Source organism: Mauremys mutica, chromosome 11, assembly GCF_020497125.1.
Source record: "Mauremys mutica isolate MM-2020 ecotype Southern chromosome 11, ASM2049712v1, whole genome shotgun sequence".
Classification (NCBI taxonomy): Eukaryota; Metazoa; Chordata; order Testudines; family Geoemydidae; genus Mauremys; species Mauremys mutica.
In genome coordinates this window covers 56135113-56157415 of record NC_059082.1, presented here as the reverse complement: position 1 = coordinate 56157415, position 22303 = coordinate 56135113, and the positions used below count along the sequence as shown (strand labels likewise).

At 45.1% G+C, this 22303-nt stretch overlaps 1 protein-coding gene across 3 annotated transcripts in view; it reads left to right on the top strand.

Moving 5' to 3' along the window:
- Window positions 1-1362: 1362 nt before the first annotated feature.
- WDR90 (WD repeat domain 90) overlaps window positions 1363-22303 on the top strand; it is a 49789-nt gene continuing 28848 nt past the window's right edge. Inside the window, exons 1-17 of one of the 3 annotated variants that reach the window (XM_044980746.1) lie at window positions 1363-1384; window positions 3166-3257; window positions 3935-4111; window positions 4739-4877; window positions 5829-5999; window positions 7255-7378; window positions 9923-9990; window positions 10887-10996; window positions 11706-11939; window positions 12792-12854; window positions 13282-13350; window positions 14109-14219; window positions 14514-14659; window positions 14789-14846; window positions 16051-16169; window positions 17091-17252; window positions 19258-19388. In XM_044980746.1, the coding sequence (XP_044836681.1) occupies window positions 1378-1384; window positions 3166-3257; window positions 3935-4111; window positions 4739-4877; window positions 5829-5999; window positions 7255-7378; window positions 9923-9990; window positions 10887-10996; window positions 11706-11939; window positions 12792-12854; window positions 13282-13350; window positions 14109-14219; window positions 14514-14659; window positions 14789-14846; window positions 16051-16169; window positions 17091-17252; window positions 19258-19388 (1981 nt within the window). In that variant the 5' untranslated portion in view covers window positions 1363-1377. Of the gene's footprint in view, window positions 1385-2081; window positions 2217-2400; window positions 2421-3165; window positions 3258-3934; window positions 4112-4738; window positions 4878-5828; window positions 6000-7254; window positions 7379-9922; window positions 9991-10886; window positions 10997-11705; window positions 11940-12791; window positions 12855-13281; window positions 13351-14108; window positions 14220-14513; window positions 14660-14788; window positions 14847-16050; window positions 16170-17090; window positions 17253-19257; window positions 19389-22303 lie in introns of those variants that run through there. The other 2 variants (XM_044980745.1, XM_044980747.1) reach the window with 2 other exon arrangements.

Genomic DNA, 22303 nt, shown 5'->3' with positions numbered 1-22303 from the left:
TCTGTTAGTTCTCTGAATCCTTTTGTGCCGCTAATTGTCAGTGAAGCATCAGCACTCTGTTTCCCAGAAGAGCATACAACCTTCCCCACACAGCAGTATTAGCTATTGGACTGCTTCCAACATTAACCCTATTTTGGAGGAGGTTTGTTTTAATTTGCAGTGAATAAGCAGGACTGCCTGTTAAATAATGGAGGAGTGAATCATGTTGGGAAATTGTAACACATTGAGAACAGAACTGTATTGCTAGGGCCCTACCAAATTGATGGCCCTGAAAAATGCATCAGAGACCGTGAAATCTAGTTTTCCCCAGTGAAATCTGTTCCTTTGTGTGCTTTTACCCTATACTATGCAGATTTCACAGGGGAAACCATTGTTTCTCATATTGGGGGTCTTGACCCAAAAGGGAGTTGCAGGGGGATTGCAGTATTGCCACCCATACTTCTGCACTGCCTTCAGAGCTGGGCAGCTATTGTTCAGATGCCCAGCTCTGAAGGCAGCAACCTGCCAGCAGCAGCACAGAAGTAAGGGTGGCACTACCATACCATGCCATCTTTACTTCTGTGCTGCTGCCTTCAGAGTTGGGTGGCTGGAGAGTGGCAGCTGCTGAAGGCCTAACTCTGTAGACAGCAGCACAAAAGCAAAGGTGGCAATACTATAGCACGCCATCCTTACTTTTGTGCTGCTGCTGGTGGCGACTCTGCCTTCGGAAATGGGCTCTCTTCCAGCAGCCACTACTGCCCCACTCTGAAGGCAGTGCCACCACCATCAGCAGCGCAGAAGAAGGGTGGCAATACTGCAATCCCCCCCCGCAATAACCTTGTGACTCCTCCCCCCACAACTCCTTTTTGGGTCAGGATCCCTACAATTACACCACCATGAAATTTCAGATTTAAATAGCTGAAATAATGAAATTTTCAATTTTTAAAATCCTGTGACTGAAATTGACCAAAGTGGACTGTGAATTTGGTAGGGCCCTATGTATTGCTGATGATCACTTAACATGGCCAGCTGCACTACAAGAGAGATCCCCTGTGTACATGTGTTCTGTGATTGGAGGGGTGGGGGGAATATAGCTGGGGCTTTTTTCCTCCAAGAATCCATAGTTTGCAGATTCTTGATAGAGAATGAGACAATAGCAAAAGTGCTCAGATTAAATACACTTCAAAGTAGAAGGCAGTAACACTTCTGTGTAAAGGCAGAGTGATCTGCCCTTCAGGACTATTAAATCTTCTTTGAGTAACTAAGAAGTGTCTTGACAAACAAGCTATGCTGATGCCACAAACTTGTTGTGTGCCTCTGAGCAAGCCTCTTAACCTCAGCTTCCCCATGTGAGTGGTTTAGTGAGGTTTAATTCATTAAGTGCTTTGAGATCCTTGGATGGAAGGTATGTTGTTTTATTATCATACTGATGTTCTGGCAGAAAATCCTTACCCTACATAATATTCCACCCACCCCAAGAGTTTTTCAGGGTTTGCCGGTGTTCCCTTGGCTCTGATGTAATGGGATGGTTCCTGTGTGTGGGCCATTCCCCAGTACCCACTGATATTTCTAGGTCCACATGCAGATAGTATTCTGTGCTACATCCCCAATTGCTTTGTGACATTCCTAGGCCCACCCCCAGGTGCCCAGTGACTAGCCCGGCCCCACCAATGCCACCCTGTTGTTGCCACAGGCTGACGTGCTGCCAGACGATCCTAGACGCGATGCCCAGAGTCAAGGGCACAAGGATCCTTATGAGGGTGGCGAGCCCGTGCCAAGGGGGGCGGGTACAGGGAGCTGGGGGGACAAGGCGGCACCCAGACTGCCCAGTGAGGGGGTGACACGGGGACTCTGTGCTGGCACGGTGCCAGCTGGGGGGGGGGGCGGGACCCAGCTATGGAGGCGGTGACACTGCCACGCAGAGCATGAGCATCATCCCCACCTAGAGCGCCCCAAGCCGGCCATGACACTTACCGTGGCGGAAGCATCGACTCGCCAGAGAGCGACAGCGGCCTTGGAGGGACCCACTCTCCTAAGGGGCGCTCCGTGCGCGCTCGCTGGAGGCTCGCGGCACATTGGTCACGTGGCGCACGGGCGCTTGCCGCGCTAGCCCAGTGCTGAGGGAGCTCTATGGTTACCGGCGGGCCGGGTGGCGCGGATTGGCGGGGCTGGCAGCGGCGGGGCGGTTGAGCTGCGGGCTGTAGCGGCAGGAGAGAGCGGGGGAGCCATGGCCAAAGGTACCCGGGGCTTTGGGGGGCGGGTCTGGGGCAGTGGGACCTGGTAGCGGTGAGGGGCCCCGAGGGTAATGGACTCTCTGTGGGGGGAGGCGGTGCTGAGGGGCCAGGCTCTGGGGGGGGAGGGGAGTCCGAGGGAAGTGGGGGATCCCTGTGGGGGGAGGCGGGGTGGAGGGGCCAGGTTCCTGGGTGGCGAGTCTGAGGGAGGTGGGGGATCTCTGGGGTGGGGGAGGCGGGGCTGAGGGGCCAGGCTCTGGGGGGGGAGTCTGAGGGAGGTGGGGGATCCCTGTGGGGGGAGGCGGGGGGAGGGGCCAGGTTCCTGGGTGGCGAGTCTGAGGGAGGTGGGGGATCTCTGGGGTGGGGGAGGCGGGGCTGAGGGGCCAGGCTCCGGGGGGGGGGGAGTCCGAGGGAGGTGGGGGATCCCTGAGGAGGGGGTCCTGTGGAGCCATGCAGCTGGGGGCACCTGCTGGTGGGCGGGGCTCTCTCACAATAACCCGTTTGCCACAGGACACAGGCCTGCCCCCCATCGCAGCCTTGAGCTAGGGCATGCCCCATGAGCGCCTGAAAGGTCTTGGGAGCTGGTTATAAACACAGTGAAACTGACTAGTCTGCTCTCCATGTTCCACTGGAGGAAGGGGCAAAAGTCACACCAGCATCACTAGTGGAAAGACCCCTGAGTGGAGGTCTGGGATTTACCTGCCTCCAGGGCATTACACTGGTGTTCTTAAAGGACCGCTTGGCATCGCTTTGTGCTGTCAGATACCAGCTTCTGCATTTCAGAAGAATTTCTGTCCTGGCCTGATGGAACAAATACTCCATGTGCCAAAAATGTACTGGCAAGTGTGCCAGTGGGTTGCTTTAACTCCCTGCTGTGTGCTGATGAATCAGTATAACTGGACACATTGATGGTCATGGATATCTAGCATCTTCACCCTCTTCTGATTCTTTGCAGTGTGGCAGCATCCATATCTGAACGTCTTCAAGCACTTCAAAGTGGAGGAGTGGAAAAGATCAACTAAGGAAGGAGATGTGACAACATTTATGGTAACACATTGTATTCCTAATGTTTCCTGATTGGACCAGCTGTACTGCAGAGAGAGCCAGGCACTCAGTGATGCTGAGAGAAAGAGAGAGGGGTTTCCCAGTCTGCTTTGTTTTGTAATGTCAAAAAAAGAGGAAGATTTCAGATTCCCTAGCTCTGTGTCATCAAAAGAGAAAACAATGACATCTTTCCATCCTGCCTCCTGCTTTTTGCAACAGAGGTGCCTAAAAGAGGTCCAGAGAGCACTTGCTGGTGGTCCCCAGAGAACAATTGGCCAAATAGTGCTGGCTGTCATTTCTTACTTCTACATCACATTAAAGGCAGCTAAAAATACATTACATCCTTAATGTTTCCTTTCCATTTAGGCAATTGCTGTAGTTGCCACAAGGGATGTAATGTGATCACAAATGGGAAGAGAGGTGGTCATGGGACAATGTCTCTGTTAAGATGTGATCCACCCAGAAAATGTTTGAGAACCCGTATGGCACCAGAACTTTCTACCCCTCATTCTCCAGAGCTTTATTAGACTAATCTTGGCATACACCTGACTCGGAGCCAGTGATGGAATGTGTAATTGGATGTGTCGAGTGCACAAGCAGTAAGACTTCCACAACTGGATCTCCTCACTTACTTTGCTGTAGGGCAGAACTTTGCATCAATGCATGTTCTCTTTGTTTAGGACAAGACGTTGAAGGGAACAGTATATCGCATCCGTGGCTCCATTCCTGCCAGTAACTACATCCAGCTTCCCAAAACCAGCACACAGTCATTGGGGCTCACTGGTCATTACCTCTACCTGCTCTTTAAGCCCATGCCTGGCAAATATTTTGTGGTGCACCTGGATGTTACCACGGAGGTATGTGAGAGAGTCTGTTGCATGGCCCTTTGTGTAACTGAGTAGAAGAGTGGGGATTGAAATACAATAGCTTTTCAAAAGAGCTTGAACATAGAGAACTGAACTGTATCGCGTGAATGTTCTAGAGCAAGATAATCATCTGCCATAAGTATCCCATGCTGAAGTCACATAGACTGCTATAGTAGCTGTTAAATGAAGTTAAAAGAAAGGATTGCTGTCTTTCTTGATCACCTTTGTGCCTCACTTCTTAGAGTTTGAGAGCTCCAGTCATTTCTCCCTTGGCTCTTAATTTACTTACTAGAAGGCTTGCCTCATTATCTGTGGTGATTGCCCTGAACCTCACATGATTCACATATGATCTAACATCTGTGGACTTGAGGTAAAAATCTCAGACCCACTCTTCTACGACCTTACTGTGTGTTTTCTTCTGACTTCACTCTTCCCGGCTAGGGCCACAGGGGTGTGGGGTAGACCATATGGAAGGCAAGCTGGCAGTAGTCTCTTAGCCTTGGTGGGTATCCAAGCTGGACAGAGTAGTGTCAACCAAGAAACTATATCCTGCAGCATCTGCAGCATTTCCCTAGTGGTCTGCCAGGTGGATAACATTGTGTGTGTCTTTGTTCTCAGGATAGCCAGGTTGTCCGCATCTCCTTCTCCAACCTTTTTAAGGAGTTCAAGTCCACAGCCACTTGGCTTCAGTTCCCCTTCATCTGTGGAGCAGCCAAAGGGTCAGTGTATGAGTGCACAGCCAGAACTTCAAAGCAAGGTAAAGAAAAGCACATCTGAATAATAGTGTGGCTGGGCTCTCAGTGTGGGAATTAGCACTACATACCTTAGTAAAGAGAAAATAACGCATCATGCATCAGTATTGCTATAGTCACATGTGACCTCAGCTTTGAAATCATGGATTTAAGTAGTGTCTGACAATGAGGGATGGTTTATTAAGTCCACGTTTCATTACGTATTTTTAACACTAGACTTTACAGGGTTTTTTCATTTTACACAATGTAGAATTAACCCCTGGAACTCACTGGCTCAGGAGACTGAGTTAAAAAAGGATTACGCACATTATATGAATAACAGTAGCATCAGCAATTGCACTAGCTAGGATAAAAATTTCTAGGGTGATCAAGCTTCGTACATAAACGTCTCAGTCAACCACCAGTTGGCATCAGGAAAAATTCCCCCAATGTATAGTAAGAAACAGTTAGATGCATTGTGATTATTTGACACACAACTCAGAAGTCTCAGGCATTGGCTGGCATTGGACACAAGATACCAGATTAGATGGATTTTTAGTTTGTGATGGAAATTATGTTCCTAAAAGGATGGTCAGTTTGGACAAAAAAATTGACCTGTTTTAGAAGACGTTAAAGTGTGAGGAATGGTAACTAGAGTCTAAATTTTCAGGAATGAAGGCCATGGGATCCATGCATAAAAATGTGTGTGCAATTAATTGTCTCTTTTCACGTGCAGCTACCACAGTTGTGCTGCAAATCGACATCTGTACTCAATTGATCACTAGAAACCTAGCTATCCATTTTCCTGGTGTGGCAATTGTCTCTAAATATGCACGTGCACAATTGTGCACACACATCAACCTCATGCCTCCCTTTCTGTAAGGATTTCAGCCCATGTGTAAAGCTGGGTTTTGGTTTTTTAAGGTAGCTTGTCAGTGTATAATGTTGGTTTTAACAGTGGTTTTTCTGATCCTCAGATTTGGTGGGTGTGGCCCCTGCCAATGTGCGCTGGACCTGCCTGATGCTTGACCTCCACTACATCCTCTCCATGTACCTGAATAGACGCTACAGCCATCTGAAGAGCATCAAACTCTGCTCCAACTTATTGGTGAAAAATGTCTATACCAGTGACTTACTGTTTGAGCCAGGTAAGGAGCTGAAGCTTTTTGCTGGGAGCAGCATCTTCTATGATTTTTAAATCAAACCTGGCTGCAAGGATGTGCTAGGCCTAATCCATTCTTACTGCTGCATTTCAAGACATAATTCCACCAGGACCATTTGGCCATGTCTGTTGCTGTTTGACACTCTATTTTCAGCCAGTAATAACAAGGCACTGTCAACAAAACCATTATTTTAATAATAACACTAATAATAATGACAGTAATTTTCCCTTGTCTGATGCCTTCAATCTGAGGATGTCAGAGGGCCTCACAACTTCTCCCATTCCGTAGCTGGAAAAACTGAGGGGCAGAGAAAGATTAGGTGACTTGCCCAACATCACACATCAAATCAGTGGCAGATGAGAGAATGGACCCCAGATTTCCTGTCTCAGTCCTGTCACTAGACCATCCTTCCCAAAAAGCTTCTTTTTCTTGTCGCTCTGAAATCCCCAGATTTCCTCCAGTGTTTCTTTATCCAACTACTCAGTGCAGCAGAGAAACTTCAGTCAAGACTTTTGTTACTAACACATTATCCTTTGTTTGAAATCTGCCCAACTACAACCCATCACAAGAAAGGAATCTTACAGACATCATGGTGGACCACTAAACAGGTCCCAAATGTGCTGTTGCACACAAAAAGCACATTAGTTCCATAAAGTTGCACATGCATCAAATGAAAGTAGAAAACAGAAAAATATTCTAACACCAATCACATGGAACTGCAAAAAGAATCACCAACTGATCCACTTAGCAACCTGATATGATCATCAGTATTAAATTCCAAATCCTCTTGTAGAGCGTTTAAGCTACATTTTAAGGAAGAAAAAGATAATCTTTCATAACAAAGCTCTAAACTACTAGGTCTTATTGGAAGCTGAGAGTTTCAAGGATATTCCCACGGAAAGGCTTATGTGCTTGCTACAATAATCTTTGTTCTTTTTTCATGTTGTAGCCTTTCTTTTTCAGACTTACTTTAAGATTAGAGTTTTCTGTATCAGAGGGGTAGCCGTGTTAGTCTGGATCTGTAAAAGCAGCAAAGAGTCCTGTGGCACCTTATAGACTAACAGACGTATTGGAGCATGAGCGTATTTGCTCATGCTCCAATACGTCTTGTTAGTCTAATCTTAAAGTATTTGTTTGCCCGAGGCCTGTTAAGAGTGCATGGTTCAAGCCACCTCTGTAAACATCTTCAGATGTTCTAGGAGTGCTTTGTGTCCTTATCTGTCTCCTTTTGTGCTTTTAGGGGTGACCTTCTCTGAGGCCCGACAAGCTAAGCTGGCATTTCATGGCATTTCCCCCATGCCACGAGAAATGGCATTTCCTGTGCCAAAGGGAGAGAACTGGCATGACCGCTATGACTATATCAGGTATGTTTACGAAATGCTGCTTTTCAAGGAGGAAACTTGGAGTGCTTTTAGATCTTCCTTAGTCTGTTATTTTGTATATGTAACATATTTCATCAAAACATTTCTGTCTGAGAATATGAAGGCTGCAGAGTTAAGTGCAAAAGTCAGGAAATGCAAGAATTTGCATAAAACTGGGATTATAGTGGAAATGCTTTGGCCACCTTAACTCTAGTTGTCAGTAATGCTGTAGTTGTAATTCTGGGGACCAAGGCAGCACAACTCACATCTTCAGCACTTAATTGTTGGCAATTTTGGGTAGGTAAAGGGCTGTTTAAGGTATCAACCATATGTTACCAGATTTGCCCATTACTTTGGGGTATGTTCATTTATTCGGGTTACTCTTCTGGGGAGGGGGTTCTGTAATTCTATCAATGTACTGCTTGTGTCACTTGTGTTTTCATATGGAGCTTTACTTCTCCCTTCTGCAAGTCTCCTCCCAATGGAGCTATCCTGCAGGACCTGGGTTCCCTAGGGCTGGGTTCCTCCAGCCTCAGAACCGGATGAACACCCACCCACCCACACATACATTAATGGAGCAAGTCTGAGTGGACCGGGTCAAGCAGCAATTTCAAGCTGCCACCCTTATGTGTCCCAGATTCAGCACGTCCCTATCCCCACTCTCACATCAAAATTGTACTGGTAGTAACCTACTTGATGAGCAAACCCCACACTATTTTGGGCGCTGCAGGGATCTTTAGCTTAGGTAAAAGAAATGTTGCTCTAGAGTAAATGGGGGAAGCTAAAAACACAAAAGAGTAAAGTTCAGCAAGAGAGAGAGAAGCAACCAGCTTAACCATGAAAGTTATTTATTGAATAATAGTGATAACTACACAAGGAGAGCCTAAATCAACATAACCTACATTATTAAAGGTTAATACATATGGTAGAAAGGAAAACAGAGAGAGAGAAAGAAGAGGATCTCACTGCTCCCTGAAGCTTGAACTGGTCGGCGTTCCCAGTTGATGATGGTAGCTCAGGGTCCTGAGTGCTGGAGACAGGCAGAGCCCCCAGCACAATCAGTCAGGAGATGGAGTCCCAGTGGAACTGACGCAGAGTTTTGGGTCTATGCATCAGAATACTTACTTGAACATAGGTAGGGGTTTTTGTAGAGAAACAACAATGGTTCAAAGGAGAACACTAGATTTGGTTATGGGTTAACTGACGACTCAAGAGTTTTCTTTAGGCTAGACAATAGGAGCTGATCACTCTTGGCTATGGGTGGTGTTTTCTTCCAGGGAGCTCACAGTGCAACTAGGCTGCTTCAGTGTTTTGGATATCAATCAAGGATTCATTACTAGAATTGGTCTGATAACTGCTGAGCTGGGTGTGGGCAGGCGTACGTTCATTAACATATGGAGCAGAGATTCCCATGATGCAGTGCTTGCCTGCTTTTTCTGGTCCCAGAGTTTAGTGTGGTTCTCTGTTCTTCATTCTGTATGCTAATCCCTGTCCTATCTTCCATGCAGATGAGGCATGGGGAGTTGTCTCTGCTCTCCATTCTGTATGCAAATAGAGATGTCTTAATCTTGTCACCCTTGTCAGAGGGGTCTAGGTGTGTCTCCCAACGCCCTTCACTGCTCTCTGCAAGCCTTTTCTCTGATCGGGTTTTGGTTCAAGCAGAGTCTGTGGGGTGGCGGGTGTCTTTCATGAGTCAGACAGGCTAGATACTGTGCCCTGGTTCCCCAAGAACACAGAGCTGACTGGTGTCACATAGGCTTTGGCTACACTTGCATTTCAAAGCGCTGCCGCGGCAGTGCTTTGAAGCGCTAAGTGTAGTCAAAGCGCCAGCGCTGGGAGAAAACTCTCCCAGCACTGTCCGTACTCCACCTCCCTGTGGGGAATAACGGACAGTGCTGGGAGCGCGGCTCCCAGCGCTGGGGCTTTGACTACACTGGCGCTTTGTAGCGCCACAATTTGCAGCGCTGCAGAGGGTGTGTTTTCACACCCTGCTGCAGCGCTGCAAATTTGTAAGTGTAGCCAAGCCCATAGAAACTGCCAGTTCCTAATCAACAGGTCAATAAGCACATACAGTTCACACCATACTTCTAATATCACAGCTAATGCCCTAGAAATTATCCAAATTTCCCTCCTCGCTGGGGTTTGCTTGTATTGCTAACTTAACCACACATGAACCTTTCTCCCAAGCTTGGTTATTCCTAGGGGGTCCTATGGCCCTGCCCTTAGTTCTCTTTGCCTTAGAGGCTTGGTCTACATTGATTGCTAGATTGTGATCATCATTATGTCAATTAATGAATGTTATACTATGACATTTTTCTATGTCTGAAATCAGACCAGAGAGAGACTCTAATCCTTATCTTGAGTTGGAACTTATAGGACCCACCTGTCCTGACATCGGGTTGAATCAGCCAAATAACTCAGCTTCTGTGTGAATGAAGCCTTTTAGCACCCACAGTACGTCAGCAAAATAGAACCCTGCATACCTGTGAAGGGTCCTAGAACCTGCCACCCATTTACGAGGTGACTTTCTCTGATCTTGTTGTTCAGGTTTCCCTCTGATGGATCCAAGCTGCCATATGACTCAATTCAAAAAGGCTGTTCCAGCCCTGCAGCAGGTAGGGAGTCTGAAGTAAATGACCATAGGCTGTGGTACCCGACTGAGCAATGTGCCAAGCTGGCTTTCAGATTATCTAGGTTATTGTCCAACCTAAAACAAAGTATGACATTGTACAAAGCCACCTGCACCATTGACTGCTGTTGTTAACTGAATAAAACTCAAAGTACAACTTCGGTAGAGCATGGTGTAAAAGATCCATCCATTCACTCGTATGATCAATATGATAAGTTAGCAACTGTCGACTAGTCTTCCCTACATCAGAGTTCTGCACCCAGCATATGCCATCAATCTGTTGCTGTGTCCTGTTAGAGATCACTCCTGCAGCAATAGGGGATTGGGTGATTAAGGTCCGCTTTTTGATATTCCCCTCCTGCCCTCATTAGAAACACTCAGCCCAAGGAGTTGAGCATCTACCAAGGATTAGGAAGAACTTGTGAAAGTTCCAGTTATTTTGTGTGTGATAGCCCTCCCAGCTCAGGCTAATTGGCTTTCTGCAGGCTATGTGCTACCCAAATGAACTGAATATCAGGGTTGGAAGGGACCTCAGGAGGTCATCTAGTCCAACCCCCTGCTCAAAGCAGGACCAGCCCCAGACAGATTTTTGCCCCAGATCCCTAAATGGCCCCCTCGAGGATTGAACTCACAGTCCAGTGCTCACTAGCACCAGGTCAGCCCCTCTGGGTCTTGTGCAGTGAGTGCCCAATAGATAATGTGTCCTTTGTTTTCCTCTGTTGTGACATGGCCTGTGTTTCCAAATTGATCCTTGAGTTCTTTAATGAAGGAATAAGTAGTAGAATGAAGTAGAGGTTCAGCTACATCATCTGCAGCTGTGTGATCAGCAGGAGGGGAAGCAGATTATAGGAAAGAGCCCACCACATTGCTGTTGTAATCTAGGTGTTCAAGTGCTAGAAGACCCAGTCCGTCATCTTCCACGGCCAGTGACGCTTACCAAAGCTGTCCGGGACCGAGTGTCACTCATCCAACAGATAACCAGTCCCAAAGATGTGAGTATGGCCTTAGGCTGTAAGTGTAGCTTCCCATACCACCTCTGGCCAGAGGGTTTCCACATGTCCTGTTTTGTGTTTGGGATGTTTTTGGGTTTTGTAGTGGCTACGTTTTGTTTTCTGTGGCCTGGGCTGTGCCCTGTCCTACAGTCAATAAACTCTGCAGTTTAATGACTTTGGGGGTCAGTCTGTCAGTCTATCCAAGATGCTTATCTGGCCCCCGTTACCGTGAATATATGAACACCTCACAATCTTTTAATGTAATTTTGCCCCTAACACCCCTGGGAGATAGGGAAGTGTTATTGTCCACATTTTACAGATGGGGAGCTGAGGCACTGAAAAATAGTGAAGTTCTCAGGGGCATGATGGATCTGTTTCTGGTTGGGTCTGGTGTGGAGGAAGAGTCTGTGTTTTAGATATTTTTGTTGGCTATCATACAGTGGAGAGAGAGAAGTTGCATTGGAAACCCAGTAAACGCAGCAATTCTGCCATTCCAAATCGGAAAGTCACACAGAGGACTCTATTTTATTCTCCTGCATCACTTGGCACACCTGAATGTTTTTGACAAGTTGGATGTCTTGAGTTTTAGGTGGCTGAATAAAAGTCAGTCAAAAAACAAAACTAATTTCTTCCTTTCTCTCCAATCACAGCAATTGTAGGGAGCTGTGGGGCAGGCCTGATCTGTTGTCATTTGTTTACTCTTTCTCAGATGCCTCGCTGGTCTCCCCTAGTTACAAAGAGCATCCCCGACGTTCACTTAGCAACCTCTGGGCCTCTGGAAGAAGTGTACTCTGGGGATCAGGAGTTCAGCAGGGCAGAAGGACTACAAGCTGCTGGGGATTCCACTGTACCGTTACATGCAACAACTGATGGTGGTATTCATGTGTACGCTCACAGAATGGGTGATGTCGCCATCCATGCTGTTGGCATTAGCTCAGATGAGGTAAATGAGAGAGCACCACTGGACTCTGACAACCTGACCTTATTGGTTGTCCTCTGTGTAGCTCCACATCCCATCTCTAACTTGGACAGAATCTTCTTAACTTTTCCCCCAAGTCTGCCCCCGTGGTGGCTCTGAGAATGCATGATGCTTTCATTAGAAGAACAATGTGCCTTGTGCTGAACTCTCCAGCCTAATGGCTTCCTTTTCCACTACTCCCATAAGTTCCCCACACCAGATCCTCAGCTGGTGTAAATTGGTGTCGCTCCGTTGACTTCAGTGCAACAATGCCAATTTACAACAACCTCCATCTGTAAATACCTTCTCAAGGAAGAATTCAGGTAGAACAGATCAGTTGCCTTTCAGACCCACATACTGCTGCCCTGTGCACTGAGATGCAGAAACATTATTATCCCAATTCTTGGGACCTGACTGGTGGGTTAGAGCATTAGGCCAAGACTTCATATGGAGACAGAGCTCCTGAACCCAGCCTTCTTGCTTAAACTCTTACTGACCATAGGAGAAGATATATAGAGGTAAGGGTCTCCAACATACTAGGAACAAACAAATTAAACCAAGTTTGTTCCAAGAGGATGGGTCTGGAATGCTTATGGCTGGTGCTCAGTAACTCAACAGAAAGAGCAACAGGAATGCCCACTCCTGGTTGGAGCTGGCATAGATGATTATTTAATACTAAGGGCAGTTGTGAGCCAGCTTCCCTGGAATTCTCTCTTGATCTTGTTCCTTTATTTCACTTATATGTTAAGCTTCTCCACGCAGGGCCAGTGTGTCTTGTACAGAGATGATCATGCTATTGGCATCTAACAAATAACACCTATGTATTGATTTGCTCAGACTGTGTACACGAAGATTACTGGACCAGAGGTGCTCTCCAGCAAGAAAGCATCTCCCTGCAGGGTAAGAAAAAAGATTCCCCCCTTTCCATCTTTACAGATGCTCCCTTGAATTTTCATGGCATTTGTATGTAACCATGGGGAGGACTTGGCTGCCCTCTTGGAAAGGTGATTCAGGTTAACCTAGTCATTCCATTGCTGAGATTATTCCATTTAGCACTGTCCACTGTGGTCTTTGGTGCTTCTATTCCTGGATTTCCTTTAATGATAATTACCTACCTACTGAATAAACTCTTCCCTTAATGTGAAGAAGTTAAGGTAGAGAGATAGCCCTCTCACTTCAGGGAGAAACATGAAACCCATCCAGAGGGACACAGATTAATGTGGGGCAGAGGGAACTTGGTAGATCATTGGGATGTAATTTGCAGTTGGTGCTAGGGCTCACATGCTTTATTCAGGCTGGTACTTTTGACAATATCTTCTTCTTTCAGAGACTCTTACCGGATCCAATCCTGAAGCTGAGGACAATTATTGGCTTTGGGGGTTGCAGCACCAAATGGGTCAGTAACAAAGAAGCTTTTCAGAATGTAGTTGCAATACATTGACTATGGGGGAGATTTTCAAAGGCACAAAAGGCCTTTGACTTTCACGCTTAACTCCCTTTGTCTTTGGAAATCACCCCACCTAGTTTCTTTCGACTACAAATTTTTTTGGGTGAAAAGCTCATTTCCATACACGGAATTTGCCCCAGTAACATTCTGAAATCATGTGCCCCTTGCCAAATCTTGTTACAGATTCCAAACTGATCAGTGAATCACACATCTAGAATTTCTTTGGAATCCAGAAATGCATTGGTGCCTTAGGCTGGTGTGTGTGTTTGTCCTCCTGTAGTGTTGCCTTCTGATTCTTCCAACCATCCTCTTAATGATCCATGTTAGAGTTTAAAAAAAAAAAATCCTGTTGGGTCATCTAGTCCATTTCCTGTGAACAAAGTATTGTTCCCTTATATATTGCATATATGATGTTAAACATGACTTGGATGGAAGATCAAATGAATTAATTGGGATGTACTATAAGCTGACCGCTCAGTTTTCCTTTGATAGTTATAAATTTGCATCTATGTTTGTGTGGAACAGCAATCATCTAGATAACGCACACCTGCATATTTGCACCAGATTTCCAAATATCTGCATGTCTTAATTCTATGCCTGTCCACCTCTGCAAGCACAGCGGGGCTCTCCTCTCAGTTTGTAGACTGGGTCACCTTTGTAGTATCCTCTCTTCTGCCCTTGCTCTGATTCTTGCTTTTGTCCTGCAGGCTCTGTGGACTAAGAACAGCTCTGCAGTGGTTTACCCCTGTCATGCTATTATAATAACCATGCAGATTGAAACTGGAGAGCAAAGGTTCTTCATTGGACATACAGATAAGGTAAAAGTGGATTTCTTTGCATAAACATATATGACAAGCCCCCAGAGAATATGCAACAACTGCAAATATTTGATGTGTGAGAAAACATGAGACTGCTCCTATCCCGAGTATGGTTCATTCTAGGGGATTGTATCAGCTCACTGGCTAGGGGGCAAGTCACAAGAACTCCAGCTCCTAGCAAGAGTCTTTCTAAGGAATGATGATGGATTGACAACAGTGGGAGTTTCAGCTACTCCAGTTCTAGCCTCTCCCAGAAGCTGGGGGTTATTTTTGCTAACATGATGTTTCCTGCAGGTATCGGCATTGGCATTTAATGGAAACAGCACATTGCTGGCTTCTGCACAGATGGGTCACCTGAGTATGGTGCGACTTTGGGATTTTCAGAAGGGGAAATGTCTATCCATGTTTAAAACCCACGTCCATTCAGTCTCGTCCCTCAGGTACCCTGCAGGCATGTTTTGGGCAGTGTGTTTCTGGGAGAAATTGAGAGTGGGCTTTTAATTTTTCCCATTGAGATCCAGGCAGGGTGTAGGATACTTCATTTCACCCTGAGTTTTCTCCTCTTGCAGCCTTTCCTACAGTGGAGCTGTTCTCTGTGGCATTGGGAAAGATGGACATGGCAAAACAGTGAGTAATAAAGCTCTTGGGTTATTTGGGTTCCACTTACCCAGTGGGTTTTTTACCCATGAAAGCTTATGTCCAAATAAATCTGTTAGTCTTTAAGGTGCCACCGGACTCCTCATTGTTTTTTGTGGATACAGACTAACACGGCTACCCCCGATAATGGTGTTTGTTTTTCTCCTAGAATGTGCAATTACTCTACACGTAGAACCAGTCATACATCCCTTCCAAGACACAGTGCCTAAATGTCCTTAGGCAATACCATTCATTGTAGATCATGTGAAATCCTCTTATCACCAAACTGGTTAGAAAATATTTGAATATATACTTCCTTACTTGATATTTATAAATCTGTGAACATACACCTCCCTGAATCACAAATTCTACTGACAGGTTTCAGAGTGGTAGCTGTGTTAGTCTGTATCAGCAAAAAGAACGAGGAGTACTTGTGGCACTATAGAGGCTAACAAATTTATTTGGGGTTTTAGCCCACGAAAGCTTATGCCCAAATAAATTTGTTAGTCTCTACGGTGCCACAAGTACTCCAAATTCTACTGAGTAAATCCTGGTTCTGTAGCTAGTCACGGCTTTTTGTTGTTGCGGAAGGCTGTTCATGCTGAATCTCAAGAACTTCCCTGCTTCCCATAGTTTATTAACTAACGTCACAGTTAATGAATGGGTGGGACTGCCTTTGGAGCAGTTTTGGTTCCACTTACAAACTACAGGGGTCGCTACAAGTTGACACAAGGCATTTCCTTCTGAAGGTGCTGAGCACATTTTTCTATAGTTCTACTAGCTCCTACTCTTACACTCCTTTGCTGCTGTAGTGCTTCCTGTAATTAGTTACACACTGGTTTCCATTCTTTCTCCGTTTGCAAGTACTGTATCTTAGTCCCAGATTCAAGCCCTGTCCAGGCAACCTTGCAGGTAGGGAAACTGATTATCAGACAGACTAGCCTATTAAAATGAAAATCACCAGGCTCTCTGGGGTTGTCCTGATGTTTTCTGTGAGAGATTTTTCTCCACTCTGTTCACAGCAATGTGGGTAAAAGCCCCAGTGCACAATACCAGCATACTGGCAATTGGGAGCAGTATCTGGGGTTTCACCTGCTGTGGGAAGGCTAGCAATCTTCTCCATTGCTTGTATGGTCTAAGGCCACCTTGGTGTTATGTTTCCAGCAGTTCTATTGTTGCTGTCCTATCTCTGCAGATGGTGGTGGTGTGGAATACTGCTCAGGTGAACCAGGGCGGAGAGGTGATTGTACTGGCCAAAGCTCACACAGATGTGGACATCCAAACCTTGAAGATTGCTTTTTTTGATGACACCAGGTAATGTGCAAATGGGTGAATGTGAGAATAAGGTAAAATAACAGCCTAGATCAGGGGTGGGCAAACTACGGCCCACGGGCTGGATCTGACCCACGAGCCATTTTAAGCTGACCCGTGAGCCGCACCACTTGGCTCAGCCTTGCTCCGGCACTCCGGCTGGGACACTGGGTCGGGGCCACACCACGTGGCTCAGCCCTGCTCTGGTGCTCCAGCCAGGGCGCTGGGTCGGGGGCCACACCATACGGCTCCCGGAAGCCACGGCCTGGGCCCACTCTGGCTTCTACGTGCTTCAGTGGGAGCTGCAGGGGCAGTGCCAGCAGATGGGGCAGCGTGCAGAGCCTCCATGTAAGAGCCGGAGAAGGGACCTGCCACTGCTTCTGGGAGCCGCTTGAGGTAAGCACCACTTGGAGCCTGCATCCCCTGAGCCTCTCTCCACGCCCCAACACCCCTGATCCCCCACCCGCTCACCAAACTCCTCAATCCCAGCCCAGAGCACCCTCCTGCACCCCAAACCTCTCATCCCCAGCCCCACCCCAGAGCATGCACCCTGTCCCACACCCCAACCCCAATTTTGTGAGCATTCATGGTCCACCATACAATTTCTATTCCCCAGTGTGGCCCTCTGGCCAAAAAGTTTGCCCACCCCTGCCTAGATGAAATGGGGTAGTGAATAGGTGGACCGTGGGCCAAATCCAGACGCCAGACACTTGAACAGACCCCAAAATCTTTTTATTTACTTATTATCATTATTGGGTTTTTTTATTATTTTCTCTGGAGTCTGAACTTGACTATATCTTGACCAAGAAATTTGAGCCTTGACAAAAAATAGTTGACTATTTCTGTATTAAGGCATTGCTGGGAGGAAGCTCACTGCATTGCTGGAGTTCCAGCTTGGTACTGTAACAGCCTCTCCTGTAACAGGATGGTGTCGTGCGGCAGAGATAATGTGAGGCTGTGGCGAGTGCGGAGTGGAGCGCTGCGCTCGTGCCCAGTGAATTTGGGGGAGTACCATTCCTTGGAGTTCACTGACCTGGCCTTTGAGAAAGGACATTCCGCTGAGCGGGAACCTGAGGACCGGACACTGTAAGAATGGAGCCACTTTTTCTTTCCTTAAATCACTTTCCTTAAATTAATTTTTAGGGACACTGTGATTCAGTCTGCCTTTGTCCCTGGGAGCTGTCTGCACTAGCATGTTGAGCTTTTGATTAGTAAGCATGGGGAAAAGGTTGAACAGTTGTGGTTTTGACTTGCTCGTCCCTGTCCTTAACCTGAGCATTCTACTGTCCTTTGCCTGCTTCTCTCTGCAGAAACAAAGGTGCCCTGCAAAGCCAGCCTACCCTTTATTCTCCTCCTTTCTAAGACTTCACATCCTAAAAGAAGCTTAAAATCCCTTGTAGAGTTGCACAAGAAATGACATATTTCACCAGTCACGTCCTCAGTGAAAATCTGCCCATGGATTTGCTGTTAATGTTCATTTGGCAGTGGGAGAAGTGTGGTGTAATAACATTCCCCATGACTTTTTTATACTTCAGCTTAATCACTCAACCAAGACTCTTGCTACCAGAGCGATATTCCAAAAACACAGAATTGCCAGGTCTGTTAATTTTCACCTTCCCTCTGTGAGCTGAGCCCTGTGGGTGAAGATTGCCCAGTATTGCTTCGTTTCTGGTTGATGGATGTGCTGTGGGAAAAATCACTTTCCCCTAATGTTTTCTTCAGTGCTTTGGATCAAAGGCACTGTATACATGAATAAAATGTAATGTATTTAATCACAAACTAAACTATCTAGCAATATTGTGAACAAAAAGTTCAAAACTCAGAAGTGAAAAAGCCTTCCCCAAAATCATGCATTCATCTGATTTGTGCATTTTACATCCAGATTTCCTATATAGGGAAAATCTTTGCCTTTCCAGCACAATTTATCTGAAGCAATAATACTTTTCCTGAATTATTCCCATTTATTTCCCTCCAAAAGTTTAACAGTCACTTCTATTAAACATAAGCAAATGTGGCTTTGATTCCCAGGGCTCATTTCTGTGAAGCCTCTCTGGCTCCATTTATTTCAATTCAGTTCAGGATAGCAATTGTGCCAAACTTGCCTGGAACCCCATTATTTCCTATAGGGTCATGGCTTATGGTTACATCCATTTCTCAGTCTGAGCTAGTGAAAGAGGTATTGGGCAAAAGTTGCCAGAGATCTTGTTTCTGCGAACTGATCCTAATCTCCTTCTGGTACAGGTTAGTAATCCTTCCATCTTTAGTCTCCAGCTGGTTTTGGGGTGGATACCTGAGAGTCAGCAATCCTCCTTACTGATCCTTGATGGAGCGGTCTGTGTCCTACAATAATAGAAATAATAATAATCCAACATTTGTGTATTTTCTTTTAAGTTTTGCTGCACTTTGGGATGCTCGTCTCTGCCTCTTTACTTCTATTTTTTCCTCCTAAATTAGAAAAGATTGGGGGTGGGGGGGAAAGGGGGAGCTTTCTAATGATTCCTCCATAACAGGCTGGTAGAGTTTATTTCTTTTTATTCCTTCACAAAGGAAAAAAATATGATCTCTGAGTAAGAAGTAGCCGCATCCTGATTACAATTTTCAGTTGTTTCCAGACTTCTGAGTCTGAAGTCTATAGTTTATATAGATATACAGGATAACTGAAGATCATTTTTGTGACTAACTAGGCACTTACAGACTCAAGGCTCACTAGTTTTGTCTTTTCCCTTACCTTTTATATTGGCTGAATTAACTCTTGAGATGTTTCTCTAAATTGCTCTTTCAAAGGGGAAAGGAAAAGAAGGATGGAGAGGTCTAACTCCATCTACCAGTTATAGATTCCCAAGTTAGCTCCTGCTGAAAATCAAATGCTTGAATGCTGTCATCCAGTCAAGCTATCATTGCATTACGAACTAGAATTGCTAAAGTTTTTAGACAAACGGCATGTTTAAAGTTATTCCAAGCTTGTTTACAAAAGTGTGGTGTAAAGTTAACACTGAAACAAAATGCAGAATACAGGTCTTCTGCTAAACAATGTCTCTGAAGTTCCCATTGTGGTCACTGGTGTCTAATGGTGGTGTCCTTTCCCTTTCAGATTTGTTTGCAGCAAGAGCGGCCACATCTTGGAAATTGACTACAAAAACTTCACTATCAGAAATGCCCGGCGCCTCCTGCCTTCTCAGATTCAGCACTCTCACCGACGGGAGAAGCAAACCTTCAACTCGGGTAATGGGCTTTGGTGGGGGATGGATAGATGACCAAGAGGAAGTAGGACATGCTACATTATGAATTTTCACTAGAAAAGTTTTTACTGAAATTGTCCCCTGAGTTTGAAGGAAGAGCCCTGTGAGGGAACACCAGACAGAAGCAAACCTAGGACCCAAGTTTCATAATACTAGGTGCAAAATAGGCAGAATTGCAGGGGATCATCTGTAGGCTGAGATAATCTGACATCACTCTAGTAGTAAGGTTTTGGGGAGCACAGGTGGGGCTTCAGCCAGTTTCTTCTCCAGTGAAATTTCCTATGCATTGAAGGGGGAGAAAGCGAGACTATATTTAACCCAAATGTACCCATTTTGGGGTTAGGTTAGATGACCCTTGCAGTCCCTTCTAACCGTATGATTCTTTTACCCATATACCCATATTAATTTACATAATCCCAACCTATTGGGTTCAGTGCTGGAGTAACAGGATGTAATTCTCTGCCTGTGTTATACAACAGGTCAGACTAAGTGATCTGATAGTCCCTCCTGGCCTTAATCTATGAATCTGAAGAATCTGGATTTGGGAGAAAGGATTGTAACTGTGTATAACTATTTAAAGATTATAATATGATGGGAAATGCTCTTTTTACTGGACAATAGGGGCACATTTTCAGAAGCAGTCTTTAAATGTGTGTGTGTTAGTTTTTGCACATGTATTTTTTGAGTCCTAAAGATTTTTGCATATGCAAAATCTCATGTGGATGCACTAGCTGTACTTATGTATGCAAACCGAGCAGTTGAGTATCAATATGATTTTTCATGCACATTCACATCTCAGGTTTTGCTCATGTAAAACCTCATGCACCAGAAAGTATATATGCAGAAATGTTGGTGTGCAGATTTGGAGGGCAGATGGAGGCCTTTGGAACTTTGGCCCTAGAGGCTGAATTAAAAACAATGAGTGTAAATAAATTCAGCTGGGAGGGAAAAGTTTTGCTTGAGAAGACAGGAAGAGTAGAGCGGCCTCATTAAATAATTAAGGTAAAATCTATTAGAGGATGTGAGGGTATACCCCACCAAATCTGAACTCGGGGGTAGAGATGTGGGGACCCGCATGAAAGACCCCCAAAGCTTATCTTCTTTATTAAGTTAAAACTCTTCCAAGACACAGTCTTCTGCCTTGGACAGATATTGCTGCCACCACAAAGTGATTTTTCACAAATATTCAGGGAAGGGTCACTTGGAATCCCTGTCCCCTGAAAATATCCCCCCAGGCCTCTTCACCTTCTCCTTTCTCCAGCCTGAGAGACAAAGAAAAAAAACCCCAAACCCAGCAGTTTTTCCAATTTGAAAGGGCACAACCTGCCTGTTGGTTCCCCTGATCAGGTGCCAACTCAGGTTAAGCTTCTCTGAACCCTTTACAGTTAAGGCAATTGGTATAGCTCTAAGGAGGATTCTATAGCTGCTGACTGGCAGGGTGCCCATAAAAGGGAGCTTCCCCTCCCCATTTATCACAGAGAGATTGAAGTTGAAATTAAGCAAATTCTTTGAAAATAAAGCAATGCTCTGCCTAACACAGATGACTGGTTTCAATCAGATCAGTGGTGACAAACTTCCTACCAAAAATAATCTGACTTGGAATGGCTAAGTACCATCTTAAGAAGAATTTTGTTGTTTTAAGTGATGAATGTTTAGAATAAATACCCCTTTTTAGTAACATAAAGCAATGTTTTAATCAGCCAGTAGGAATCCTGTGCCCAGTAGCATGTAAAAAGCTAAACATACAAAATAAAACAACTGGCCTGTTCTTTCATTGAAGAGCAAGATCTCAACAGTATTTAGAATTCTTTTATGCTATAGAAGTCAAAGTATTATGACTTTCAGCAGGTCTTGTATTGCTAATATAACATTAGTTAGAATTTGTTTTCAAGTGCTACTGCTACTCGTATTATAAGACAGCACATATTGTGCTTTATTTTATAGAATTATAGACATGTAGGGCCAAAAGGGACTTCAAGAGGTTATCAAGTCCAGCCCTCTGAACTGAGGCAGGACCAAATAAACCTAGGCTGTCCCTTATAGGTGTTTATCTAGCCTGGTCTTAAAATCCTCCAAAAATGGTAATTCCACAACCTCCCTTAGAAACTTTGTCCACCACTTAACTACCCTTATAGTTAGAAAGTTTTCCCTAATATCTAATCTAAATCTCTCTTGCTGCAGATTAAATCCATTTCTTTTTGTCCTACTTTCAGTGGACATAGAGGACAATCGATCACCATTCTCTTTATAACAGCCCTTAACTTATTTGAAGACTGTTATCAGGTGTCCCCCCGTCCCCCCCAGTCTTCTTTTCTCAAAACGAAATATGCCCAGTTTTTTTAACCTTTCCTCACTGGTCAGGTTTTCTAAACCTTTTATTGTTTTTGTTGCTGTCCTCTGGGCTTGCTTCAGTTTATCCACATCTTCCCTAAAGTGCTTCCCCTCCATTTACTAGGCTAGTAACCCTGTCAAAGAAGGAAATTAGGTTGTTTTAGCATGATTTGTTCTTGACAAATCCATGTTGTTATTTCATAACACGATTATGCTCTAGGTGCTTATAAATTGATTGTTTATAATTTGTTCCAGTATCTTTCCATGTATCAAAGTTAGATTGACTGGTCTATAATTCCTGAGGTCCTCTTTAACTTTGTTCCCCTTTTTAAAGATAAGCCCTCATTGGCCCTTCTCCAGTCCTCTGGGACCTCACCCATCCTCCAGGAATGTTTGAAGAGAATTGCTAATGGTTCTGAGATTGCTTCAACTAATTTCTTTAATACCCGGCCTAGTGTGAATTTCATCAGGCTCTGCTGACTTGAGTACACCTAATTTATCTAAATGTTCCTTAACCTTTTCTTTCCCTGTTTTGGTTTGCGTTCTTTATCTGGTAATCATTAACCT